This window comes from Erpetoichthys calabaricus, chromosome 2 (genome assembly GCF_900747795.2).
Source record: "Erpetoichthys calabaricus chromosome 2, fErpCal1.3, whole genome shotgun sequence".
In the NCBI taxonomy this organism is placed as follows: domain Eukaryota; kingdom Metazoa; phylum Chordata; class Cladistia; order Polypteriformes; family Polypteridae; genus Erpetoichthys; species Erpetoichthys calabaricus.
Genome location: NC_041395.2, coordinates 231,168,931 through 231,194,519, shown reverse-complemented (window position 1 = coordinate 231,194,519; position 25,589 = coordinate 231,168,931). Strand labels below are relative to the sequence as shown.

At 35.3% G+C, this 25,589-nt stretch overlaps 1 protein-coding gene across 1 annotated transcript; it reads left to right on the top strand.

The window, feature by feature from the left end:
• Nucleotides 1-715: 715 nt before the first annotated feature.
• On the top strand, nt 716-24,905 carry c2h10orf88 (chromosome 2 C10orf88 homolog). The gene is made up of 6 exons (XM_028795232.2): nt 716-1,236; nt 2,730-2,933; nt 5,679-5,751; nt 15,154-15,354; nt 22,761-23,227; nt 23,761-24,905. The coding sequence occupies exons 1-6, from the start codon at nt 1,085-1,087 to the stop codon at nt 23,978-23,980; spliced, it is 1,317 nt and encodes a 438-aa protein (XP_028651065.1). The 5' UTR covers nt 716-1,084; the 3' UTR covers nt 23,981-24,905.
• The last annotated feature ends 684 nt before the right edge of the window (nt 24,906-25,589 follow it).

The window sequence follows — 25,589 nt, the reverse complement described above, 5'->3', positions numbered from 1 at the left end:
CTAACATCTAATGCCACTAAAGTGTACAATAAAATTTAAGAATTTGGTAGAAATACATAGTATAATGAGATCAACTAATTTTGTTTAGTTCTTTTGACATATATTTCTGGGCAATTAGAATGTTGCTAGTTTTGGGTCTTTGCAAGTCATCTGCATCGATAAAGTCTCTTCTCTGAAATCAGAAAGGGAAAAGCACACTTGCCCTCCCAAGCTGGGATACCTATCCATACATGCTGGATATCACACACTTAAACTTACTGGGCTAATATGCGGAGACACTAAATACACGCATACTTTAGGCAGAAGACGCAATCTTAAAACGTAGTCAGGGTCGAACCTACGGCTCCCGAGGTAAGTTGCCCCGATAGCCACTTCGGCAGATACCACCCAGTCATCCGTCCATTTCATTACTTCACTCGGGGAAACGTTGTTTGGGTATGGAAGGGAAACAGGTTGCAAACAGAACAGGAACGATTATAATGCAAATCAAAACGGTTGATAAAGTATAGTAGGAACTGGGCGGGATCATAAAAGGAGTCATTAAAATGCTGTTCATGTATGTAATTTATTTCATAAATAAAGTTACAGTGTAATATGTCGAAAAGCCGAAGACAAGCACGATTTTCTTTCAGGCAGATGGGGAAGGCAGCTATAATACGAGGACCCGTGTTTGGTGCGGTTACGTCACGAAGGCGACACTGGTTATGTGAGTTCGGGCGTGCTTAGCATTTAACTCGCTGGAAGTTTTTATTTTACATGAGATCGACTATACCGTATACGTAGAGGATAACTTTTTTTAAAGTGTCACTCAGTTTTAATATTACGTTCTGGTATTAATGTGTAATTTTTTAAATAATACAATATGAACGTACATGACAGAACGTTTAATACAGCGTACCTGTGATCAATTCAACGGTTATTGGATACGTATTTTTCTGTATTCATTTTAAGTGTTGATTTTTTTTAGGACTGGGATATGGTCCGTTGCAAGTTGCCATGAGAAGTGATTACAATCAATTACAGTTCGTACAGTTAGTTTACTTTAATCTTACATTAAGAACAACGGTGTAACTCATGGTAAAGGATGCAGAACCAGCATTTGCTCTCAAACAAGCAAGCCGTAATTTCTGTACGTTTGTCCTGGAATTGTACATCTGAAGAGGATTTTTGGGGTCACATGGTTTTGGCAAACAATCCTACGGAATTTTATGAAGCGACAAGTGACACGTCAGATTTGTAAGCGCCTTTTATACAATTGATATACAGTACTGATAATGCAAACTATCCAATGTGTAATTATTCCATTGCTACTATAGAGTGTCACGTCTAATCTGCGCGACAAAATTACCTATTTGTACAAAAGAATCTTGATCCTAAATGTCTCGATGCATGCTGAATAATCCAGGTAAGGAAATTCTAGAAAGTTGATTCAGTTCATCTGGACATAGTTCTTTTTCAGGGAGATACGTTACATCACTCATCCAAGTGACTTCCCCAGTTTCGATTTCAAAACAACAATAGTAAAGTTAGTTTGACTCACCCGTTCGTTTAGCAGCTGGCTCTGTGCCTTCTGTAGGATTTTTGTAGCTCGGAGACCCGTCACTGACGATTTCATCTGTAGACTGTAATTGCGCTCTGTCTACATCTGAATTTCATCTGTAGACTGTAATTGCGCTCTGTCTACATCTGAGACTGAATTTCAGGTGGTTCCTGTAGTCTGCCGTCTTACGTGCTGTTTGCTCATACTCACGTACAAGCTTTAGGCAGTTCTTGCCAAAGTGCGTCAAAATGTCTCAGTGCATTCTCAATAATCCAGGTAAGGAAATTCTAGAATTGAAGAAATCACTTGGATGAGTGATGTAACGTATCTCCCTGGAAAGAACTATGTTCAGATGAACTGAATCAACTTTCTAGAAGAATCTTGATCCTACCTATTTTAACTGTTAAATAGTTTTCTTCGCTGAGGTCGTTTTTGACCCTCTGCTGTTTTGGAGCTCACATTTTCCCTTCTTCGCTGAGTGGGTTTTCATCGGTTAGTCTGGTGTTGTCATTTGTCTCGGATGTACGGACGCACGGTCCGGTTTCCTCTGTAATGGTGTACTTTAGGAATTCTTTGCATTATTGCTTGGACTGACATCAATATTCCTGGCCAGTACCCAGCAATCCTACATTGAATTCAATGCTTGAGAAAATGGACAGATTGATGTGTAAGGAAATGTTGATAGAATGTGCAAATGAATTTGGCTTTATTGAAATTCAGTTTATAAAAGCCTAAGTGCATTTATTGTTTTGCTGTTATGAGCTTCATCTAAAAAGTAAGATAAATCTTTTTTTATAATAAAAATCTTACACAATGAGACAGAGTAAGTTCAAAAATCTTGCTTGTGTCTTCTTTTGTAAAGTACCATTATTAAAAAAATAACAGTTTGAAAATCAGTTAATCAGGTTTAACATTTCAGTCAGTTTAAGAGCTTTAGCTCATCTCTTTCCTTATAAAAAATAACAACACTTCCAATAATGAAAAAGATTATTGGAATTCAACACCTTTACTGTCATTTTTTTAATGAATAATGAGCACTCCTTTGGTCGCCTTTTTCATTGAATTGAGAGTTCGCAATTTTTGCACATGTGGATGTTCAGGACTTTGTTTTAAAGCTTACAGTACATATGTGTTGAGTTTTTCTGGTAGATTAATTTTATTATTGTGTGTCTTGTTTTTTATTTAATAGGTCTGAGTTATTAATCATACAACAACCTCAAGGCAATGAAACAGACATTCCCTGTGTTGTGCACTTGCAGTGCATCCCACAGGCTGGGATTGAAATAGTTTGCCTCCATGTAGTGAGCCAGGCACGGACCATGGAAGTGTATTCATCCTCTGAGTACTGTGGCACATGTCGAGGTGAACCAGTGCACACTTCGCAAGACAACTGGTATATTTCTTTTCTTTTCTCTTATGCATAGATGCTTGAATAATTGTAAGCTTTTCACAAACTCACTTGGAAAAATCTGCATATGGAACAAGAACCAATGTCTCCTGAAAAGTTTGTATTGCATGGAGGTTATTTTTACTCAGTTACTTAATTGCCTGGTACTATTTAGTACCCGATTGCTTTTTGGATTGTTATTTAGGGAAATAAAAGAGCAATGTCCTAAAATAATTGTTAGGTCACAAATAACTTCGTTCAATCATTTGAGAGAAATTACTGTGCTTGTACATTTAGCTAATCTTTAAGGCTTTTAGAAGTTATAAGACAGTTGATAAATTGATTAGAAGCAACATGGTGTTCTTCCATTTAAAATCATTCCAGCAAGGCTTCTTATTTAATAAAAATATTGTCCCAAGATATCATAAAAGTTGCATCCCAATAAAATGGAATATTGCACCACATGTTAACTACTAACTGTTTATTGCTTTTGGAGCCATCTCATTAACCAAGCATTTTCATTTTTCGCCATTCACTAACAATTAAAGGTTGATTGTAGCATTGTTCATTTCATATTTTTATTCTAAATAAAGTAAACTTCAAAATATGACATTTTGATGAAATTCAAAATAAAACTTGTGTGGCCAGTTGCATTCTTTTCTAACTTTAAAGGCAGTTGTTCACAAGCTTGTTAGTTGGTTATTTCAATTTATATAATAGAGCACGGTTAACAATTTTTTAGATAATGTAATTCTCTATGTGGCAGCATTTGTTAGGCCTGATGTGTCATAACTTCAGTTTGAATTTTTGATGATTCAGCATCTATGGGGACTTTGCATATTCTTATTTTGGTTGTGTGGATTTTTTTTTTTTTTTTTGAATGCTTAACATTCCACACACTTCTTGATGTGTGTTTTGGTGTTGCTAGTCATAATTAGAACAGTGTCATTGTATGTGGGGTGTACTATGAAGTGGTGGCATCGCAATTCTATTTTGTGTGATTGTTTTTTATTTATATGTATAAATTCCCATTTTGCAAATATCCTTCAGTGGAAACTCTAGAGGCTTTGCATTTTTGTAACATAGGAGGAAACCACCTATAGAAGTGCACAGAATTGTTAATTTACTATATGGCTTTGGTTTTTCAAAATGTATGTAAGCAACATACCTTTGGAATTGCTTGGCTTAATAGAAGAGGCCTATAGTGTATTGTGATTGGGATAGCACTGTAGTATACGAGTAATGATACAATGATGTCATGTTATAAACGAAGTAAGGTTATTTTTAACACTGGTTTCCAGAATTTGATTTGGTTGTGTTGCTTAGATTAGCCACCAAGGAAGCACAATGACTATTTTCATATTTTTATCTTTTTTTAATCTCTTAACAGTAGAAATCATTGTGGCTTCCTTCATTTAGGCAGATTGGTTTGATAGATTGGTTGATAATTTGGTGTCATACCTATTGGAGGTATCTGTTTAAACTTTCTTTGAGGAACCCTAAGGCAGGATACGTATATAAGACAGTGTAGATCTACTCATATGGGTCAGCGTTGTGTATAATGCCAAAATATGAAAGAACACAGTCATTTTTATAAGAATGTTGCAACTGGTTAGTGTTTTGGACAGGTTTAAAAAGTCATTGGAAGTTATTCACTTGTGCATTCATGTGTATATACAGTATATAATTCAAAGTTGACCCATTCATTCACTCACTCACTCACTCACTCACTCACTCACTCACTCACTCACTTATCCACAAAAACACTATTTCCCAATTAGGTTAAAAGTTGAAATTTGACAGGATGGTACATCTTGGCCTGTAGGTATCTGGTAGGAAGTCTCCTAATATGCACTTACCTGACACTTGCATTGTCTCGTTTTGGGTTATATGTTGGATAAATGAAACTAGTAAACAGTTCTTTTGAGTTTTGTGAAAAACCGTAACTTTGACTCCATGTATCTCATTACAGAGTGAACCCATTGAGTTGGTTGATGTGGCATGTACAAATGAAGTTGTTTCAAAGTGTTCTTAAGTAATTCTTACACGGTAATATGTATTGCCATTATATACAAAAACATATTTTGTCATAGTATTGCTTGATTACTTTGGTAATTGCTATAGGGTAATATAAAAACAGGCTTGTTTGACTGATACTGTAAATTGTTTCAACATGACCATATGTCTAGGAACAATAATATGTGTGTTTTTTTGCAAATAGTGGCTTCAGCGAATTACAAAAATCAATACATTATTTTACACTTTTATTCAACTCAAGAAATCTCATGTAACAACTCAAAGAAGAAAATAAAGACTCACACAAAAAAGACCAAATTTGAAACTTAACACAGCAAAATACAGTAATGGATTGTCAATATTACTCTAATTTGAATTATATCTGAAAATAAGATTAATTTTAATTCACACAGAATGTCAGGAAAGTTAAAGGTGTAATATTTTATATTATCCTACACATAAAAATGAACAAAACCAAACAAGCCATCAAAGGTTTTATTAAATACTTTCTTTAATGAGCAGTCGGATAAAAATAATTTTTTTTAATAAACACTCTTTAGCTATATACATCTGCCAATTAACAAAAAATAGATTTTTAAATGTTTTTCAGTGAAAAAAGTCAAAATGTATGTTTTTTCCCTAGCTCTGTCCTGGTGGGCAAATTCAATCGGACACAGTGTTACACAGATGTGTCTTTATATGTACATAACTGTGCTATTTCTGTTCTTTTTACAGTGTTAAAGAAAATGTACTGTTATATAAGAAAAATATCCGTCTTGATTCACCTACAAATTCCTGTGAAATTAAGGTTAGTCTTTCTTATGATACAATATACTGTCTTGCAATAAATACAAAGAAAGTTCTGTTACTTTATTATTTTATCTGGAAACGTTCAGTACCCTGGTGACTACTGTAGAATAGCTAACATGATATAAAGTAAATGCATTTTTGTATTAATCAAGTCTTTTTGAATGTACAAATTAAGAGAGCAGAATGATGTTGATCTGTACCTCTTATATACATAGATCATTATGAATATAAATTATTTTGATTTCAAGGTTTCATTACAATGTGTGTAATATATTACTGATAACTTACTACTACTTAGTCAGATCAGAAGAAAATTCCCATAGTTATATAGAAAGCAAAGAATGAGAAAGTTTTAACATGAAGTAATCGGTCCGAGATACTGAAATATCCACAAAGGTTTTCATTTATATAATATGCTCAGTTGAAAAAGAAAAGTTTGATAAATGCTTGCTAGATTCTTAAACTTTAAACTGAGAAGTTTTTCCTTGCAATGTGAATTTCACATTTTTCCTAGTTTTATATAAAATCATCATATTGAACGTGGCTGCCATCCGGCCTCACATTAAGGCTGGAGCCTGTATGATATATTGCTTTCGCCTGTCCTTTTACTGTGCGTGATGTCACACTTATGTTGTGCACTCTCTATGTTTGTGGCAATTGTCCAGGATGCATTTTGTGATCTTCACTACAAAAATTTACTTGTCAGCTTGAAGACAGCTGTAGAGGTCTGCTGAAAGGCAGCTTATCTTATTTGAATAACTATCATATATAATAACTAGACTGTTATAGAGATACTATACCTATGAGGTTGGGAGGAGGGAGTAGTTTAGTATTGGTCACTAACAGTTGATTTTAGTGTAAGGCACTTTTACATTTAAACTAACAGTGCGCATTTACTGTATTTATAAAGAAACACTTTACTGGTAGCCAGTAAATAACAAATCAAAGGCTACAAGTTATAGCTGCTTATAAAAATAAATTGTAATGAAGGTGCGGTCAAATATTAAAAAAAAAAATATGGTGTGTGCTGCTCCCTGGAGTGGCATTGTTTCTAGTTGAACTGAACATGTGATCAGAGGGAGAGCTAGTGGAACAAATACACATGCATTTTGTTTTCTTTTACTATTTTTGATAACTTGGTTTACTTTCACTAAAGATGGAGATCTATAGTATTACATTTTTGTGAATATTTCACAAATGTGTTATTTATACTTGCTCCTACTGAGAGTACAGTTGAAGTCGGAGATACGTCTTTTTTATATTTTAAGATGCTACATTTTGGAAATTAGAGTGAATTGTCAAAACAGATGTGGCTGTTGCACAATCATCTTCTTTGTTTAGATCAAAATAACATCCATCTTTATATGATTTGTTTTTATTAGTCTTACTATTTAACTGTGACTAATTGCAGGATCTGTGTAATGATTGTTCAGCAGAATATTATCTAATGCGTTGATTTTCAGAGCTTTGAAAAGTTTGATGAGAACACAGCTTATTTAGTTGTGATTGGTCCGTCCAGGTAACAACTGTGATGCCTGGCAGTTGTTTAGTATTTTGATGTTCAATACACGTGCATTTTTTTTATACCCCTGCTCATTTTTTAAATTAGAATTTTAATTTCCACTGCTTTGCTTAAATTTTACCAATGCAATGATCTAATTTTTTCAAATTTTGCTGCCAAACCCAAAAAAAAAAAAAAAGCACTAGTAAATCATATTTAATACGAATAAGAGATATGTCATTGTGATGATCAAGTTAACTCTCATGCCTAGGACCCTTGACAGTTAAAATATACTGTTCTAATGAATATTGCATTTCTTCATTCCAGCACACACAGACAAAGAAGTGAAAAAAAACATGCACGGGGGTGTCCTGCTTTCTCCAACTGATTGTTAGTTGCTAAAACCAGAGCAGGGCTAATACTTTGAACAGGACTACTTTTTCATGCACCAACCTGTAATATGTTTTAATTTCTCGGTGGGGGGGGAGGGATACAACTTGACACCTGGTGCAGTGTTTTTGGTAGAGGTGTTTCCTCCTTTAAAATAAGAAGGTTTTTTTTATAGCTGTCTGGGTCTGCAAATTTCTCACTTTGTAGGGATTTAGCAGACTAGTCAAGGCTAGAATTTTGAAAGTACCAAAAGTTTATGCACGATGCCTATTGCTTTATTGTCTCTTTTTATCACCAAAAAACAAAAAAAAAAAAAAAAAACTGAGTATTATTTTCATTCTAATAAGTACAGAGTCTAGTACAGGTTGAGCATTCCTAATTCGAAACTGAAACCACTTTTTATTCTCTTATGATAGTGTAGGAGTCGATGTAGGGCTGAAAGAATTGGCATCCGTTTTTGTGAAAATATGAATAGCAAAATTTGTATTCAAAGTAAACAATGTGTCACACCTCATCAAAAGGAGGTAAAAAGAACCGCAGATTTTGGATGTGGTTAAAAAAAATGCCTATTTTCATAGTTTAAACCCTAAATATGCCCCCAAAACACTCTAACTTAATTTCAAACTCAGCTTAATACATTATCTAAAAATAAAGAGTGTAAAGGTAAACCTGTATACTGCACAGTACTATACTGCTATGTCTCCCGTAGTGCTAGAATGTAATATACCGATGTTACCGCTATCTAATTCATGCAAGCGCGTTTTTATTGCCAGAAGCCTTAGACGGTGCAGCTCATTTCGGCGGCATCTTGGGGCTTTAACCGTTAAACTGCCAGATACTTAGGGGTTAATGCATCACTGGACACCAAATACTTTTTTGCTGCACTTTAAGTAAATGTCACAATTAACAAAGAAAAAGTGAAATTTTAATGGAACACATTTTTTTCATGCAAAGAGCATCACAATTACTGCAACACTGATCATTTTACACACTGCTAATGAACTGTAAAAACTATTTAAAAAAACTACTGGAACAATATATACAAAGTGCAACTGACGCCATGGATGTAAATCACTGAGCCAAATGCGCTTAAACTGGCTACACGAAAGCATATAGAGGTAAGCGCTGATGCTTGCAGGCTAGTCTTAGTGCAGCTTGGGTCACGGAATTGCACACAAACACAGGAGATTGTAGAGACAGGAACTTTATTCAAACACTTCAAACAAACATGTCTCTTTCAGAAGTAAAAGGTGCTCAGCATGCAATTAGTCAACGATTAAACAATAGACAAACATCCTAGGGGAGCACAACCCCTGTCTGGGGGAGGAGAGAGAAACAAAACAATCAGCCAAAAAGAACAGGTACGGTTCAGGCTTTTAAGTAAGCGTAGTGTCGCGTTAGAAGCCGTAATCGAGAAGACGGTGATTTATTTATTTTTATGGTGGAGATTCCAGCCTTGACCTGACATGCGCACTCACAGACAGAGACAAAAACAAAGCAAACCTGTAATCAAACAGCAAATAAAGAATGTAATGAAAACAAATGAAATAAGAAAACAACGATACCACCACTGTTCCCCTTACAGCGATTACACATTAAATACAACAAAGCACAAACAAAACACACACAGTTAATCATAAAAAAGTTAATGAAAAACGGCAACGGATGAAATGCAATGATGAAAATAGATAGTCCAGAGATCTGCACGTTGAATGGGAATGTACAGATAGTCCTACCAGTAGTTCCTGAAACTGTTTAGATGGGTTCAGGAGCGCTCCTTTCTTTGCAGGAGGCCATGAATCCACTTACAGTCCTCATGTACAGACAATCCAGATGCACGAAACGATCCAGGACAAAATGTATAAGTACAGGTAACCCAACAGAAGGCAGACAGACAGGAACTTGAAACACAAATTACAAAAACTTTTTTTTTTTTTTTTGCGCTTTTGATCAGTGGCCCTCTTTTTAATAGCCGTGCTAACATCCTTTGACCTCAACAGCCCCAGCACCCTCAGCAGAAGACCAATCAGAGCCACTGCTGGGAGTTGCAGCTTCAAATTCTATTGGATACTTTCACCTTCCTAAGTCGCGGTTTTCTCTACAGCTGCTTCCTGTTCTCTCTACAGTACAGTATTGCCACGAAAAAAGCCATAAAAATTGCGGAGGATATTTGCGGTTTCCACTAACAATTATTAGTTGGGTTCTAAGGAAATATCCGCGAATGACTGAGGCCACGAACTCTGAACTGCGACTTCGCAGGGGTCTGCTGTATTGGCAACTGATTGATCGGAGCATCTCTAATATAAACATTATTACAGTTGAATGCGTTTTAATTTTGTGATGCTTTCTGATGTGGAGTGAAACCTTTAGATGTTTAGCACTAGAATCCCTAAAGCCCACAAAAATATTGCACCTCACCTCCTCATCGGCGCCGTTGATTTGCAAATGTGTCAATCAGCACAAACAGCAAGCAGCCTGCTGTCCTATCCCCCACTGAGGCAGCTTAAATCAAGTCAGACGCAAAATTCTCAGAACTGAAGTCTCTTTATCTTGCAGTTAAGGGTCTGGAATTGTATAGAGTAAATAATATACAGTTAGGTCCATAAATATTTGGACAGAGACAACTTTTTTCTAATTTTGGTTCTGTACATTACCACAATGAATTTTAAATGAAACACCTCACATGCAGTTGAAGTGCAGACTTTCAGCTTTAATTCAGTGGGGTGAACAAAACGATTGCATAAAAATGTGAGGCAACTAAAGCATTTTTTTAACACAATCCCTTCATTTCAGGGGCTCAAAAGTAATTGGATAATTGACTCAAAGGCTATTTCATGGGCAGGTGTGGGCAAGTCTGTCGTTATGTCATTATCAGTTAAGCAGATAAAAGGCCTCGAGTTGATTTGAGGTGTGGTGCTTGCATGTGGAAGATTTTGCTGTGAACAGACAACATGCGGTCAAAGGAGCTCTCCATGCGGATGAAAGAAGCCATCCTTAAGCTGCGAAAACAGAAAAAACCCATCCGAGAAATTGCTACAATATTACGAGTAGCAAAATCTACAGTTTGGTACATCCTGAGAAAGAAAGCAAGCACTGGTGAACTCAGCAACGCAAAAAGACCTGGACGTCCACGGAAGACAACAGTGGTGGATGATCACAGAATCATTTCCATGGTGAAGAGCAACCCCTTCACAACAGCCAACCAAGTGAACAACACTCTCCAGGGGGTAGGTGTATCGATTTCCAAGTCTACCATAAAGAGAAGACTGCATGAAAGTAAATACAGAGGGTGCACTGCAAGGTGCAAGCCACTCATAAGTCTCAATAATAGAAAGGCTAGATTGGACTTTGCTAAAGAACATCTAAAAAAGCCAGCACAGTTCTGGAAAAACATTCTTTGGACAGGTGAAACCAAGATCAACCTCTACCAGAATGATGGCAAGAAAAAAAGTATGGAGAAGGCGTGGAACAGCTCATTATCCAAAGCATACCACATCATCTGTAAAACACGGTGGAGGCAGTGTGATGACTTGGGCGTGCATGGCTGCCAGTGGCACTGGGACACTGGTGTTTATTGATGATGTGACACAGGACAGAAACAGCCGAATGAATTCTGAGGTGTTCAGAGACATACTGTCTGCTCAAATCCAGCTAAATGCTGTCAAATTGATTGGACGGCGTTTCATGATACAGATGGACAATGACCCAAAACATACAGCCAAAGCAACCCAGGAGTTTATTAAAGCAAAGAAGTGGAAAATTCTTGAATGGCCAAGTCAGTCACCTGATCTTAACTCAATTGAGCACGCATTTCACTTGTTGAAGACTAAACTTCGACAGAAAGCCCCACAAACAAACAGCAACTGAAAGCCGCTGCAGTAAGGGCCTGGCAGAGCATTAAAAAAAAAAAAAAGGAGGAAACCCAGCATCTGGTGATGTCCATGAGTTCAAGACTTCAGGCTGTCATTGACAGCAAAGGGTTTTCAACCAAGTATTAGAAATGAACATTTTATTTCCAGTTATTTAATTTGTCCAATTACTTTTGAGCCCCTAAAATGAAGGGATTGTGTTAAAAAATGCTTTAGTTGCCTCGCATTTTTATGCAATCGTTTTCTTCACCCCACTGAATTAAAGCTGAAAGTCTGCACTTCAACTGCATCTGAGTTATTTCATTTAAAATTAATTGTGGTAATGTACAGAACCAAAATTAGAAAAAGTTGTCTCTGTCCAAATATTTATGGACCTAACTGTATCGTAATTTGGAATACATACATTTCATGTGTGTTCCGTGTCCACAATGATCTGTGTATATGTAGGATAACAGGAAATGCGAGGCAAGAAATGTTGAACACATAACTAAAACAGACGCTTTTTTCATGTTATAGTAATAATGACAAAATGCTGACGTGAAGTGTGTAATGTGTGAAGACTGAAGTCCAAATATGAAATAAACAGTTTCAGAAAAGATATAACAAAACAAGTCTAGAGTGTTCTAAAAGTATGCTTTTATTCAAGAATGTAACCGAAGAAAAAGAAATTATTCAATTTACATGTTGCTGTCAATGTGTAAATGCTGAAACCCAAATATCAAATGACGCAAAGCAGACATGTCTGCTTGGCTAGTGCAGAAGTAAGAATGGCTGCCATGTAATCAAGAGGTTGCGGGTTCGATCCCTGGTCTTCCCCGTACTTACCATTTTGAGTAATCAGCTGCAATTATTTCTATTTTATATAGTAAAAACATAAACATACATTGATTTGAGACTGTAACACCTGGTGTAAATTTTTGCTACTTGTAAAAGATAGCTTTTTTTTTTTGTTAATTCAGTTTTATTCTCTCAGTCACGTTCACATGGTACAACAAACTTGCCTCTCCCTCTCTGAATTGATGGCATTTCTCCATTCATTTCCCTAGAGCAGTGGTTGTACCTTTGTACAATCTTTATGCAAGTGTAACACTCTCAAGAAAACAAATGTGGTCAGTGCTAACACTTCTATAATGGTAAACTATTGTTTATAATATATTAACCTTGTGCTTGATTTTCAGGATGTATATATTAATAATTTGCTTTAGTATTACGTGTTCATTTTCCTTTTTTATCATTATCATTTTGTGCATAATAGTCTAGTATTCAAAACACTTAAGATTATGTCTATTTTTCAGTCCCACATTTTTACTTGATCTTATATAATTTGCAGAATTTCTTGTTATCATATATCACTGAAAGTACCAGCTAAGTAAAGTGCATGCTGGGTGTGTAATCATCTGTTTGTGTGTGTGATTTCAGTCCAAACATGAACAGCATTCAAGTGGCAGCTACCATTTCCCTTCACACAGACACAGCAAACAAACAGAGATGGAGCCAGGTCAGCAGCCGGGTTATAATGTTCCCTGTATCAGTCATCTGGCGTGGAGAGGCTGCAAAGTTGCTGTTGCCTGGGTGGTGCTACAAACTTATGGGGCACTACAAACCTGTGGTTGCCTCGGCGACAGACAAGCAGCTTTCGACAGACGCGTCTATTGCGTTTCGGTGTGCAGCCTCATTGGAAAAGGTCTCAAAAGAGCTTGAAAGTCTCACGATATATACGTGTGTGTGTGTGTGTTATATAAATAAATTAAATACATGTCTGGCATCCACAAGAGGGCTGGAATGTCCGATGAACAAAGGCAACAAGAAGAACAAAGAAAGTGGGTCGTAAGGGCTAGCATATATGATAAAGAGAGGTTGCTAAATGCACAACGTTATCGAAAAAGATGGACTTACCATTGTGCCTGTTTTACTAAATAACCATTTCACTGTTCTAGTCTAATATAATCCTTATATATGGAATCTAAGTCTAATTTTAAAGATCAAAACAGTCATAAAACATATTAGCTCTTAATATATAAAAATGTGGAATATTCATGGTATCTTTCTTTAGTGTACTGTTATAATATTTTATGGACAGGCCAGACACACAAAAAATGTAATGAAGGCAAGATATCCAGTGGACGTTGTTATAGGTAATGGCTTACCAGTAATATCACAGTGCATTAAAAATGAGAAATGTAAATACTGTATTATGTCAGTCCTGAAAGCTAAACTTAATCTTATGATTCCCATTTTGTGCGGGTATCTTTTCAGTTTCAGCAAACAATAGTGTTTTCAATTTTGAATAGGATAAACAAAAAATAGTCAAAATAAGTTACAAATAATTAGCAGCTATTTACAACTGCCTAAGTTTTTCTTTCATTGCTCTTTTTAAAATTTTGTTTTCATTATTGGCTTTTTTGTTTCTCATGAGCAGTTAGACAATCATACCTGTTAAGTAAATTCATTCATCAGAATTGCGAACAAAGCAATCTGAAAAGTTCTGCACTTGCTAAGTTGTTGCTTCATGTGATAGAATATGCATAAATGAAACCTATACTGTATTCTTAAAATACACAATGTCTCATTACAACCAGAAACTACATTTCCACTTTACTGTAAAACTCAAGAAAAATATTCCTCTTCAAACTAACTTCAGAAAATGTTTGGGTTTTCATGCTTCAACATATTTGCTTCCTCTGTTTTTCTGTTATATACTGCATGGCTCACATGCTATTCCTTAATATTTTTAATATTTTTTAAATTGTTAATAATAAAGATCATAGTTCTGAAGTAATCTAAATGTATGATATCACTTATTGTTGCCATCCTTCAAGGACCCTCATTTTTTTTTAATCATTTCTTTAGAATGTCAGTTAAAGCGTATTTTTTAAATAAATATCATATTGTGCATATAATCACTGTTCCATATTTGAAAATTTGGAAAATTAGTTTCCATATTTGGTTTAGATTCTTTTTTTTAACTTTTCATAGTAGAAGTGACCTAAAGTGTTGAACTTAATTCAGTGTACAGATTTCTAGCATTGTACAGAAAACATGATTAATGATATGTCTTTCAATAAACTTCACAGAGTTATGCTTTTATCTTTTTCACTGGCTTTGAAATACTTGGACTGTTTATAGAATGTGCATCTACAAAGAAATATTTTGCTTTTAAATTATTTATAGTCATAAAGTAGAATTAATTTTCTTGTATTATTTCTTTAAACAATTTTCACTGTTTGTGGACAGGTTTATTTATATTTTCCCTTTTGTCAATTATTTTGAACATTTTTTTCAAGTAATTAATTTGTGCTTGTCATATAATAGAAATTTGTAGGTAGAATAAAAGTCAAGAGGACAACCTGAACTTTACATTAATCCAAACGTTTATTTTTATTGTATAAATGTTTCTATGGCAGAAGTTATTTTGGAAAATAAGGTATACAGATTCAAAATGAGCTGACATCAAGGCCAACTATTTTTTTCTTTACATTTCCTTACAATAAATTGGTTAATTTCCAGGTTTAAAGAGTCCTTTTAATTTGAAATTATGGCCATCACTTTAGTGATCCATAGTAACTGTTTCTGAATGACAGACTGCTATTTTCGTCCCTTATTTTGACTGAGAGAGTGCTATTTTCATCCTTTATTTTAGTTACTTTCACTCCAAGAGAAGCCAAGTGTTGCTATTAATAAAATTGTTGTGGAAGCAGCACCTGTTAAAGCTATGAAAAGTTCTCCTGCAGCTGGTGTGAGTATTGATCTTAAACGTGTGCAAAACATGATGGAATCCATGGGAACTAGACTCTCTCCTGGAGCACAGCACCTTATGGATATGGTACAGTTTCAGCAGAAGGTTGGTCAGAGCCTTTTATCTTTATTTCTTTACAGACACATAATTAGATTATGAAAACTAAATTATATGTGTGATTTGTTTTTTAACTGGCATGATGGCTGTATTGTTTTTACTATCTTATGCCGTTCCTACTGGAGAAAAATAAATTATATATTATATGGGTATATGCAATGTGTGTGTGTGTGTGTGTGTGTGTGTGTGTGTGTGTGTGTGTGTGTGTGTGTGTGTGTGTGTGTGTGTGTGTGTGTGTGTGTGTGTGTGTGTGTGTATACAGCCATATGAAAATGTTTGGGAACCCCTCTCAGCCTGCATAATAATTTACTGTACTTGCAACAAAAAAAGATAACAGTGGTATGTCTTTCATTTCCTAGGAACATATGAGTACTGGGGTGTTTTCTGAACAAAGACTTTTAGTGAAGCAGTATTTAGTTGTATGAAATTAAATCGAATGTGAAAAACTGGCTGTGCAAAAATGTGGGTCCCCTTGTAATTTTGCTGATTTGAATGCATGTAACTGCTCAATACTGATTACGTGCAACACCAAATTGGTTGGATTAGCTCGTTAAGCCTTGAACTTCATAGACAGGTGTGTACAGTCATGAGAAGTGGTATTTAAGGTGGTCAATTACAAGTTGTGCTTCCCTTTGACTCTCCTCTGAAGAGTGACAGCATGGGATCCTCAAAGCAACTCTGAAAAGATCTGGAAAAAAAAGATTGTTCAGTATCATGGTTTAGGGGAAGGCTACAAAAAGAGGTTTAAACTGTCAGTTTCAACTGTAAGGAATGTAATCAGGAAATGGAAGGCCACAGGCACAGTTGCTGTTAAACCCAGGTCAGGCAGGCCATGAAAAATACAGGAGCGACATATGCGCAGGATTGTGAGAATGGTTACAGAGAGCCCACAGATCACCTCCAAAGACCTGCAAGAACATCTTGCTGCAGATGGTGTATCTGTACATCGTTCTACAATTCAGTGCAGTGTGCACAAAGAACATCTATATGGCAGGGTGTTGACAAAGAAAACCTTTCTGCATTTACGCCACAAACAGAGTCGCTTGTTGTTTGCAAATGCTCATTTAGACAAGCCAAATTCATTTTGGAACAAAGTGCTTTGGACTGATGAGACAAAAATTTAGTTATTTGATCATAACAAAAAGTGCTTTGCATGGCAGAAGAAGAACACTGCATTCCAAGACAAACACCTGCTACCTACTGTCAAATTTGGTGGAGGTTCCATCATGCTGTGTGGGTAGTTAAGGGACTGGGGCCCTTATTAAAGTCGAAGGTTGGATGAATTTAACCTAAGTTCAACAAATTCTTCAGGGTAATGTTCAAGCATCAGTCACAAAGTTGAAGTTACGCAGGGGTTGGATATTCCAACAAGACAGTGACCCAAAACACAGTTTGAAATCTACAAAGGCATTCATGCAGAGGGAGAAGTACAGTGTTCTGGAATGGCCGTCACAGTCCCCTGAGTTGAATATCATTGAAAATCTATGGGATGATTTGAAGCAGGCTGTCCATGCTTGGCCGAAGCCATCAAATTTAACTGAACTGGAGAGATTTTGTATGGAAGAATGGTCAAAAATACCTCCATCCAGAATCCAGACACTCGTCAAAGGCTATAGGAGGCGTCTTGAGGCTGTTATATTTGCAAAAGGAGGCTCAGCTAAGTATTGATGTAATATCTCTGTTGGGGTGCCCATATTTATGGACCTGTCAAATTTTGTGATGATGCATATTGCATATTTTCTGTTAATCCAATAAACTTAATGCCACTGCTGAAATACTACTGTTTCCATAAGGCATGTCATATATTAAAAGGAAGTTGCTACTTTGAAAGCTCAGCCAATGATAAACAAAAATCCAAAGAATTAAAAGGGGTTCCCAAACTTTTTCATATAACTGTACAATATATTCCATATTTGATTACATGATAAAGTTTGAAGTACAGTGGAACCTCCATTTCCGAGCATAATTCGTTCCGGAAACGTGCTCGCAGTCCAAAGCACTCGTATATCAAAGTGAATTTCCCCATAATAATGGAATCTCAGATGATTCGTTCCACAACCCAAAACTATTCATATAAAAATGATTAATACAAAATGTAAAGTAAAAATACCTAAAACAAATTAACCTGCACTTTACCTTTGAAAAGAATCATGGTTGGTGTGAGTGAGTTTCTAAACTCTTGTGAGATTCCACCCAATGGGACGACACACGGAAGAGCGTCCCAAAGCAATCGCAGTCTCCCAGCGCTGTAGCAGTTCGCCATAAGAGCGAATCCGAAAAGATTGCGGACATGCTATACGCACCTGCCGTCGATGGGTGATACAAGGAACATTATAAATGCGCAGGGCACAGTACTACTTGGCCACGACCCTGCCTGACTGCTGTGTCTGTATATAGGAGAGTGGCAGATCACGCTACAGTAAATAACCGCGCTGTTGCTGTTTCAAGCTGAATAAAGCTGGTGGTGCAAGACGGGGACTCGCACGTCACAGCACACACACACACACCCACACCCACAGAGCACAATGCTGTAGTAAACGGATGTTGACTATATGAGTGAGGCACGCCGACTCAGACGGAGAATAGGAGACAATATTAAAGTCTTAACATCTGCCATCTATAGTTTAATTATAAAAATGTCAAAGTTATCTGTTCATTTTTTATTAACAAACTTAAATTATGTAGGCTTATTGTTTAATGACTATATTTTAATAAAATTACCTTAAAATAAATACTTTTTAACTAATAACTTAGGTAGGGGAAATATCCATAGCACATATTATATTAAAGAAAATAAAATGGTTCTTATAATTACAAGTTGTCATATGGTTAAATTTCATTTCTATTGTACTTCTATGAATCAAAGATTAATTAAAAAAAAAGTAATTTTCATCATTTGTCTAACAAAAAAAAAATTCTTACACATCGATTCATTTAATTGATTTTGGCAGTTAAACACTGCTTAAATGTAAATATACTGTACATGCATCTATAGGTTTTAATCATTAATTGCACCACAGCTTTTTTGCTGTTAAGATATACATTCACTATATTTATGCAGTTTTTTCCCCAGTGTACTAGCTAGACATGCTTGATTTTTGAGGTATAATTATAAATATGGATTCCTGTGTTAATTATGCAGTACTTGTTTCTTACCAGAATGTATACTGTATGACACAAACAAGTAATCAACAGAGTACATACCTTTAAACAAAGCTGCAAATCTATCAAATGTTCATAAGATGTTTATCAAGAAGATATAAGGCTAACGTGCTTAACACATTTACAAGTAAAATAGACATTTTTTGCTGTTAAGCTAACAAGGCTATTGTTTACTAAACAACAATTTAAAATTCTTCTCGAGCTCTTCTTTTTCTAATTGAAAAAGATGCTGTACTTAACACAAGCTTGCTAACTGACCAGACTCAGACAAGCAGTGCTTGTTTTAATAAAAGGACAAAATAAAAATCTCTGATTTTGTTAAAGTAACTTTTATTGTCATTTATTAAATTGGTCAAGATGACTCCTTTGATTCCTTTTTCTCAGTTTATTACTCAACTTTCTTTAATGTAAAGAAATGTAATGTAAAGGCTAATATTCGTCTTCACTTTTTCTCTGGTAAATTTCACACTTATTGCTGTCTATTTACAATAAGTTCACAACAAAAAGATGTGTGTTCACTTAACTACCATAATACCTCACATAATAGAAAACTAGATGATGAAAAAATAATTTTTTTATGATTGGCCAATCCAACAATCACCAATCGAGATTTTTATAGGGAAAATCAGCTGATTTTGATAGTTCGCGAAACAATTCGAGCAGTGGTTCCTAAATTCAGTCCTGGGGGACCCCTTGTGGCTGCAGGTTTTTGTTCCAACCAACTTCTGTTTTTCATTGGACTCTTAGCCTAATTAAGTGAGCCACTATTTTGGGTTTTGGAGTCAATGTAGAAATTACAAACTAAGTTTGGTAGATTTTTATTAAAATGTAATAAGCAGTTATATGGGGAACATGTAGGTTTTTTTTAAGTCGTTAATAGCATTTTCAACCAAATTTTCATTCTGCTTTTCCAGATGTTCTGGTTATTTGATTCTTTACTAATTAGCGGGTCTGATACTTGAACTCATTGCAGCTTTCATCATCCCGGGTGTCTACTGTGCTTGTTTAATTGTCACTATTAGTGTTAAATGAAGGGAGCAAACTATACAGGGAAAGGGGAAAATAATAGGAAAACAACAAAAGAGAGTTAAGCATTTATAGCTTTCGAAAAAAATAGAAATATTTCTAAATGTCTTATAAATGTAAAAACCATACTGTTGTGTTTTTCTGTATTGCAGAATAAAAGAAATGTAAAAAGGACCAGCTAATTAAATGAGATCAGTTGTTATCGATTATTATCACCGATTGTGAATCTGGTTAGAACAAAAATCTGCTGCCACAGTGGATCCCCAGGATCGAGTTTGGGAACCGCTGAATAAGAGCATCACTAGTATAGAATTTTGTTCAGCATGCTACATGGTGAAAATCCAGACAAGATGTATTAGACTTGTTCTAGAGTTGCAGGGTGTAAGCTATGGGGAAAGATTGTTACAATTAAAAAATAAAGCCACTAAAGCAACCAGAGTTTCAAAGGTAAGCAATAGTAGTGTTTAAGAGTATGAAGGGAATTAACAGAGTGAATGCCCAGGTGTTATTTTAAAATTAGTTCTTTAAGCAAAACACACCTGTTATTTTTTTATGTTAGTATGTCAAATATTGGAAGTTTCATGAAGGAAAAACATGTAAACATACTGAATTTACATATGGTAGTAAGTATTGTTGAACTGGTATTAAAAGTTTGACTTCATTATCAATACTAGCTTTCTGACCTCTGTACTGGTACTAAAACAGTTCCACAGGGCACAATTCTAAACACATCTCACACCAGCCAACCTGGTGTGGTATACAAGTTGATATCCTCTGTGAAGTCCTGATGTCATCAAAGCTTGAAGCTTTGTTTCATTAAGTCTAGAAAACAGGTGTGAATCCACTTCCATCAAGGAGTATCAAAGTAATGGGGGTCATTAAGAGGAAAGCTTACTTTTTACTTCTGCTACTGAAATAAAGGTAATGTACCATTTTCAAATTTGGATTTTTCAGTACTATTCCAGTACCAGTATAATGCACAACCCTTGTAACAAGGGCAATCTGTGTAACTGGCCTGCAACTGTTGAAAGCTGTCTAATTTGGGTAGCTTACTAGTGATGAATGGTTTCCTATCAAGTTTATTTTTTTAAACTTCTTTGTGAAAATGTTTAAAAGTCAACTTATCTGCGATAATTCTTCCTGACAGTCCCAAACTAGAGTACCCCACAATACAAAATAGGTAGGTTTAACAGTGAGGACTGTGGAATAATTGAGTTATCTAAGCAAGCGATGAAACAGAAACCGGACATGGACAACCAATTATTTATACCTTGGTGTCTGCAGCATCTTTGATGTTTCCAAAACTTAAGTAATTTTCAGTAAAAATGGAGCTCCAGAAAGTGAAGGGTAAAGAGAATGAAAAAGAAAACAGGAAAAGATCCCTTAAGAAATTAATTAAGCCTAGGGAGAAATTTTCATAGCTATATAGGGCATTATGCGGAGAATGAATTGATAGTATGTAAACACTGTTAGTTTGGGAGGCTGCGATGATAGCGCGTTGCCACACCTACCACACAACGAACTGCCTGGATTGGAACCCAAGTTCAGCAGTTGACACCTGAGCACCTCACTGGAATAGTGTAAGTAAAATTAAAATTTATATAGCACTGTTTAGGATATGTATGATCATTAAATAATTCTTGAATTACGTGTCCACTCCACATTTTTAGCAGTATCCAGAAAGTTATCACTATGCCATGTGTTAAGCAGTGTTTCCTTTGGACTGTGTTACGTTTTTTTCAAGTATCTCCAAAAATAAAATAGAGCTTTACATTCTTTTTTGTATTTTATGTTTCCATTGTCCAATTTCCAATTTCAGGCAAGAAGGGGCCTGAGTTGCCTCGAAAGCTTGCATATTGTAATCTTTTTAGTTAGCCAAAAAAAATGTCATTTTGCTTGGCTTTTCTCTACATTCATGTACAACAATATACATTTATCCAAATATAGTCATGTCATCTTCTTCTGCAATATTTATTGAAATTCCTGCCTGAATTTCTTGCTACTCCAGCCACTCTGCGGATCAATGTGCCAGCTTCGATGTTTGATGAATGATTCAATGTGGTGAAGCAAAATGCTGACATACAAATGTATTCATGTTGCTTTTATATTCAAGCATCGCATAATCCCCAAAGTAATGACACGATATATTTTAAAAGTCTTGCATACCATCTTCTGTGCCGTCTTTTTTTTTTTTCCTTTACAATACCATCAGAATGTACGGCAACGTATTTTAGCCACAGGAAGAAAAAAAAAAGAACATAATAAAAATGTCTATTTTGTGATTAAAATGGAAATTTCGGCTTTAATCTCGAAATGTCCACTTTAACCTCGTAGTTTACTCTATCATTAAAGTAGACCGTTGTAAACGTCATCCCAGTTGTTAAATCAATACAAGCTTCTGAGGCTTCCTCCTGAGCTGACAGCAGCAGCAAGCAGCAATAGATCGCCACATAGAACACATTACATTTATAATATTCCAGCTCTCTGCACATTTAGAATTATTAGATTTATAAATGATATCACTTGCGTGATGAAATGCATTAAAGTATGTATGTTACATTTACAGATAAATTGTTAACTTTGTTTAAATAATGAATACTGTTAATAGTTACACATATTAATAAAGTATCTATCTATCTATCTATCTATGGGGTGGCAGAGTGGTAACGCTGCTGTCTCGTAGTAGGGAGTCACGTCCCTTGTGATCCCTGCCTAGAGTTTGCATGTTTTTTCCTGGTGGGCTGAGTTTTCCATCCAAAGACATGAAGGTTTGGGGACTTTGTGACGCTAAAACGATGCCAGTGTATGTGTGTACTTGTGTTCAACTTGCGATGAGCTGATGCCTCATCCAGGGATTTTGTTTCTGTCTTGCACCGAAGCTGCTGGAATGGGCGCATCCCCGGATTGATGGATGTAATCATTAAACATCCTTTTCAGAGATATTGTGGCAAGGTGTCCTCAGAATTTAATGGATGTTTCAGGCACACGCGTCGCATCACATGAAGTATAAACCTTGCCTTAGGTGCCTTATTTTTCAGCTGATGATCTTGACTAGGGCTTATATTACAGAGCAGCCTAAAAATCATGTTAGGGCTTATTTTCGGAGTAGGTCTTATTTTTGGGGAAACACGGTAGCAAAATAAATGTGTTTGATATTTTGTGTGTATTTTAATGGATTTTTGAGAACTTGTACTTAATATTTTCAGAACTCCAAGGACATGATGAGCAGTTTCCTACCACTTCTACTCAGGCAAAGCCAGTTTAAAGATTGTAATAATGAAAGTATGAAGTCTGCACCCACTATTATCACTGGCTCAACTGCTGCCGATGCAATACAAACAACTGAGCAATCTTCTGTGAATGACTTCAGATTTGATCACACGTATGCTGAATCCAGTCCCAACACTATAACAGAAGATGCAGATGGACAAGTTCAAAACCATGAATGCCACAGACACCAGCTTCAAACAAATGGCATCCTTCCTTCTACAAATCATGTTAAGGAGATAAATTCTTTTCTGTGTAACCAAACCTGGGACAAACAGAATACTTCAGCTACTGAAATGTTCTCTCTGCTTCAGAGAGTGTGTGGGCAAGTACAGCAGCTACGTCTCAACAATATGCAAAGTGATTTAAAAACGGTGCCTGGTGAAGATTTGTGCTTAGGATCAGAGTGAGTATTTTACTTGTAAAGTGTATTTGTAAAATATTTTAAATAAACTGTGCCATTTGTCTCTGTTCATTTACATTTTGGTAATCTTAACAAAGTATATTTTGTCTTAAGTTTGTTGCTGTTTTTTCGAGTTTAGTTTGATTCTGTTGTACAATGGAACACTTTGTATACAGTACATTTTTCATGTTTAGTTATTAAATTTATATGTAGATATCAAGTTATATAGTTCTTTGTTTTTAAATAGGACCATCTACAGCATGTGCTATTAAAAGATGTTTTTCAGAGCCGGGAAACTGCAATACACAAAAACATTTAAGGAACTGTATCAGTTTTATTACCTAAATATTTTACCTTAGTTTTTTTAGTTTTATTTTTCTTATACAGTTAACTTCTACTTTTGCATTTTGATGAATGTATTCATTTATAACTGCATAATAGTAATGTTGTATACTAATTCATGTGTACCAAAAGCTTGATTTAACTATCTGTTGTAATAAGCAAATCTTTTATATATCTTTGTTTTTATTTTTCAGACAGGCACATTCTTGCTGTTCAACTTTAGAAGTAGTAATTGCAAAAAAACTGGAATCAATAGAGCAGAAACTTATGGACCATATAGACCATCGCATGAAAGAGTTACAGGAAAATCTACAAAGGACTATTTTAGCTACAAGTTTAGCTCAGAAGACTGAACGTGTTAAAGCAGAAATTCACTGCTGCAGGTGTACAGAATTGGCTAATGAGAATGTGTAACCAAATACTGTCTTGATGCACTATATTGAAGCTGTTATTTTTGTTCCACTTGATGCTACTTGAAATGTTGAATACATTATGGTGTTTGTGTATGTATGTAAAAATATATATGTGCGCACACGAGTTAAATGTAAACCATCATCATACCTCAAGTATTTGCTTTATGTTATTAAGGTATGTGTATTACCTCATGTTCGTTATTAAGCCAAAGAGTTTTCCCAGGACAAGGCAGTCCTCCATTTAGTATTCATAATACCATGCGGTTTTTATGTCCATGTTTATGTTTAGAGCAGTATGCATTAATGTTCAATTTAAAAAAAAGCAAAAAGTCCTACAACCTTTATTTCTTTTTTTTGGCTGTATTTATGTAAATGATAGATTCATATATTTATTGTTCTTGGAATTGTCAGGGGAAATGCAGTGCTTATTTTCTTCAACAATCGACGTGTCTATTTCTAATTCTTAATGTAAAATTGCTCTCTCCCAAACACTGTGCAATGGCCTATGCTTTTTTTGGATGGTTAATATATAATTTCAGTTAGTAGTTCTAATTGGTGTCATGGAGGTTTGATAAGTTTGATTCATGCAACAAGCCTTTAACATAAGGCAGTAATTAAAAATTATTGTATTGCCAGCCTATAGCATACACAACTAAAGTTTCTGAAAATATAAATATGGTACTAAGCTAATTAATATTATTACCTGGCAATAATATGAACCTTTGTTTCCTGATCAAAAATGTTTTGTACTGGATTTATGTCAAATAAACCATAGCTAACTTGCATATATCGTAATATTTTACATGTTATATTGACACATGCTGAGTTCTGAGAAATAGGTTTATCACAGTTTTTTTTCATGTTGGAGTAAAATTGGAATTTCATTTATTGTGCTTTGTACAATAAAAATCTTGAAATTGTTAAAACAAATTCAGTATAGTAATTCTCCTAAAATGTTTTTTTTTATAATAATTATGGTGAGGTTAAACATTTGCATTAAATTACACATTTGGTGCATTTTTTTTTGTCCCCAGTGTAGTTTAAGCTCACAACTATAGATGGTCCCAATAAGGCATTCTAAATAAATTTAACATCATATAGCCTGACATTAAACTTTCTAACAGACCTTTAAGACCACACTGAGTAAACAAGCTATGGGAGTTCATGGGTGCCAAAAAGACTGGCAAATTTGATCCTGCACTGTCAGCAGACATGGAAGTGTAAGTGACTTTTGCGCTAATTGTTTCAGTAGAAGCAATATACGAGAATCACGGTTCAAAAACATGGTTGTGTTTGCTTCAGCTTTATTTTTTGGTAGTCTTTTGGTTCAAAGCCAATACAATTCCATAACATAACCTGGAATTGTATGTTTTAAACTCTGTAAATTACATTTCAAATAAGGTGTCACCTTTGGTTTAATGTAATTTTCACTCTGATATGATTATATGTCCAGTCCTTGTATACTTGTGAAAGTTTAGCAACAGTAAGTTTCTTTCATATTTCCTGTATTGCGTGGAAATTTGAATGTTGGTCAATAAAAAATGACAGAAGTTTATTGCTAACATTTTGAAGTAAAAGGGTTTTGTATCTATCAGAATATGCTTCTTACC

What these genes read in the sequence shown, in the direction of transcription:
- c2h10orf88 (XM_028795232.2), top strand. Translation starts at nt 1,085, where the DNA reads ATGCAGAACCAGCATTTGCTCTCAAACAAGCAAGCCGTAATTTCTGTA. An exon ending in CACACTTCGCAAGACAACTG is followed by an intron (nt 2,934 to 5,678) that starts GTATATTTCTTT and finishes TTCTTTTTACAG; the next exon opens with TGTTAAAGAAAATGTACTGT. An exon ending in TGGTACAGTTTCAGCAGAAG is followed by an intron (nt 15,355 to 22,760) that starts GTTGGTCAGAGC and finishes TAATATTTTCAG; the next exon opens with AACTCCAAGGACATGATGAG.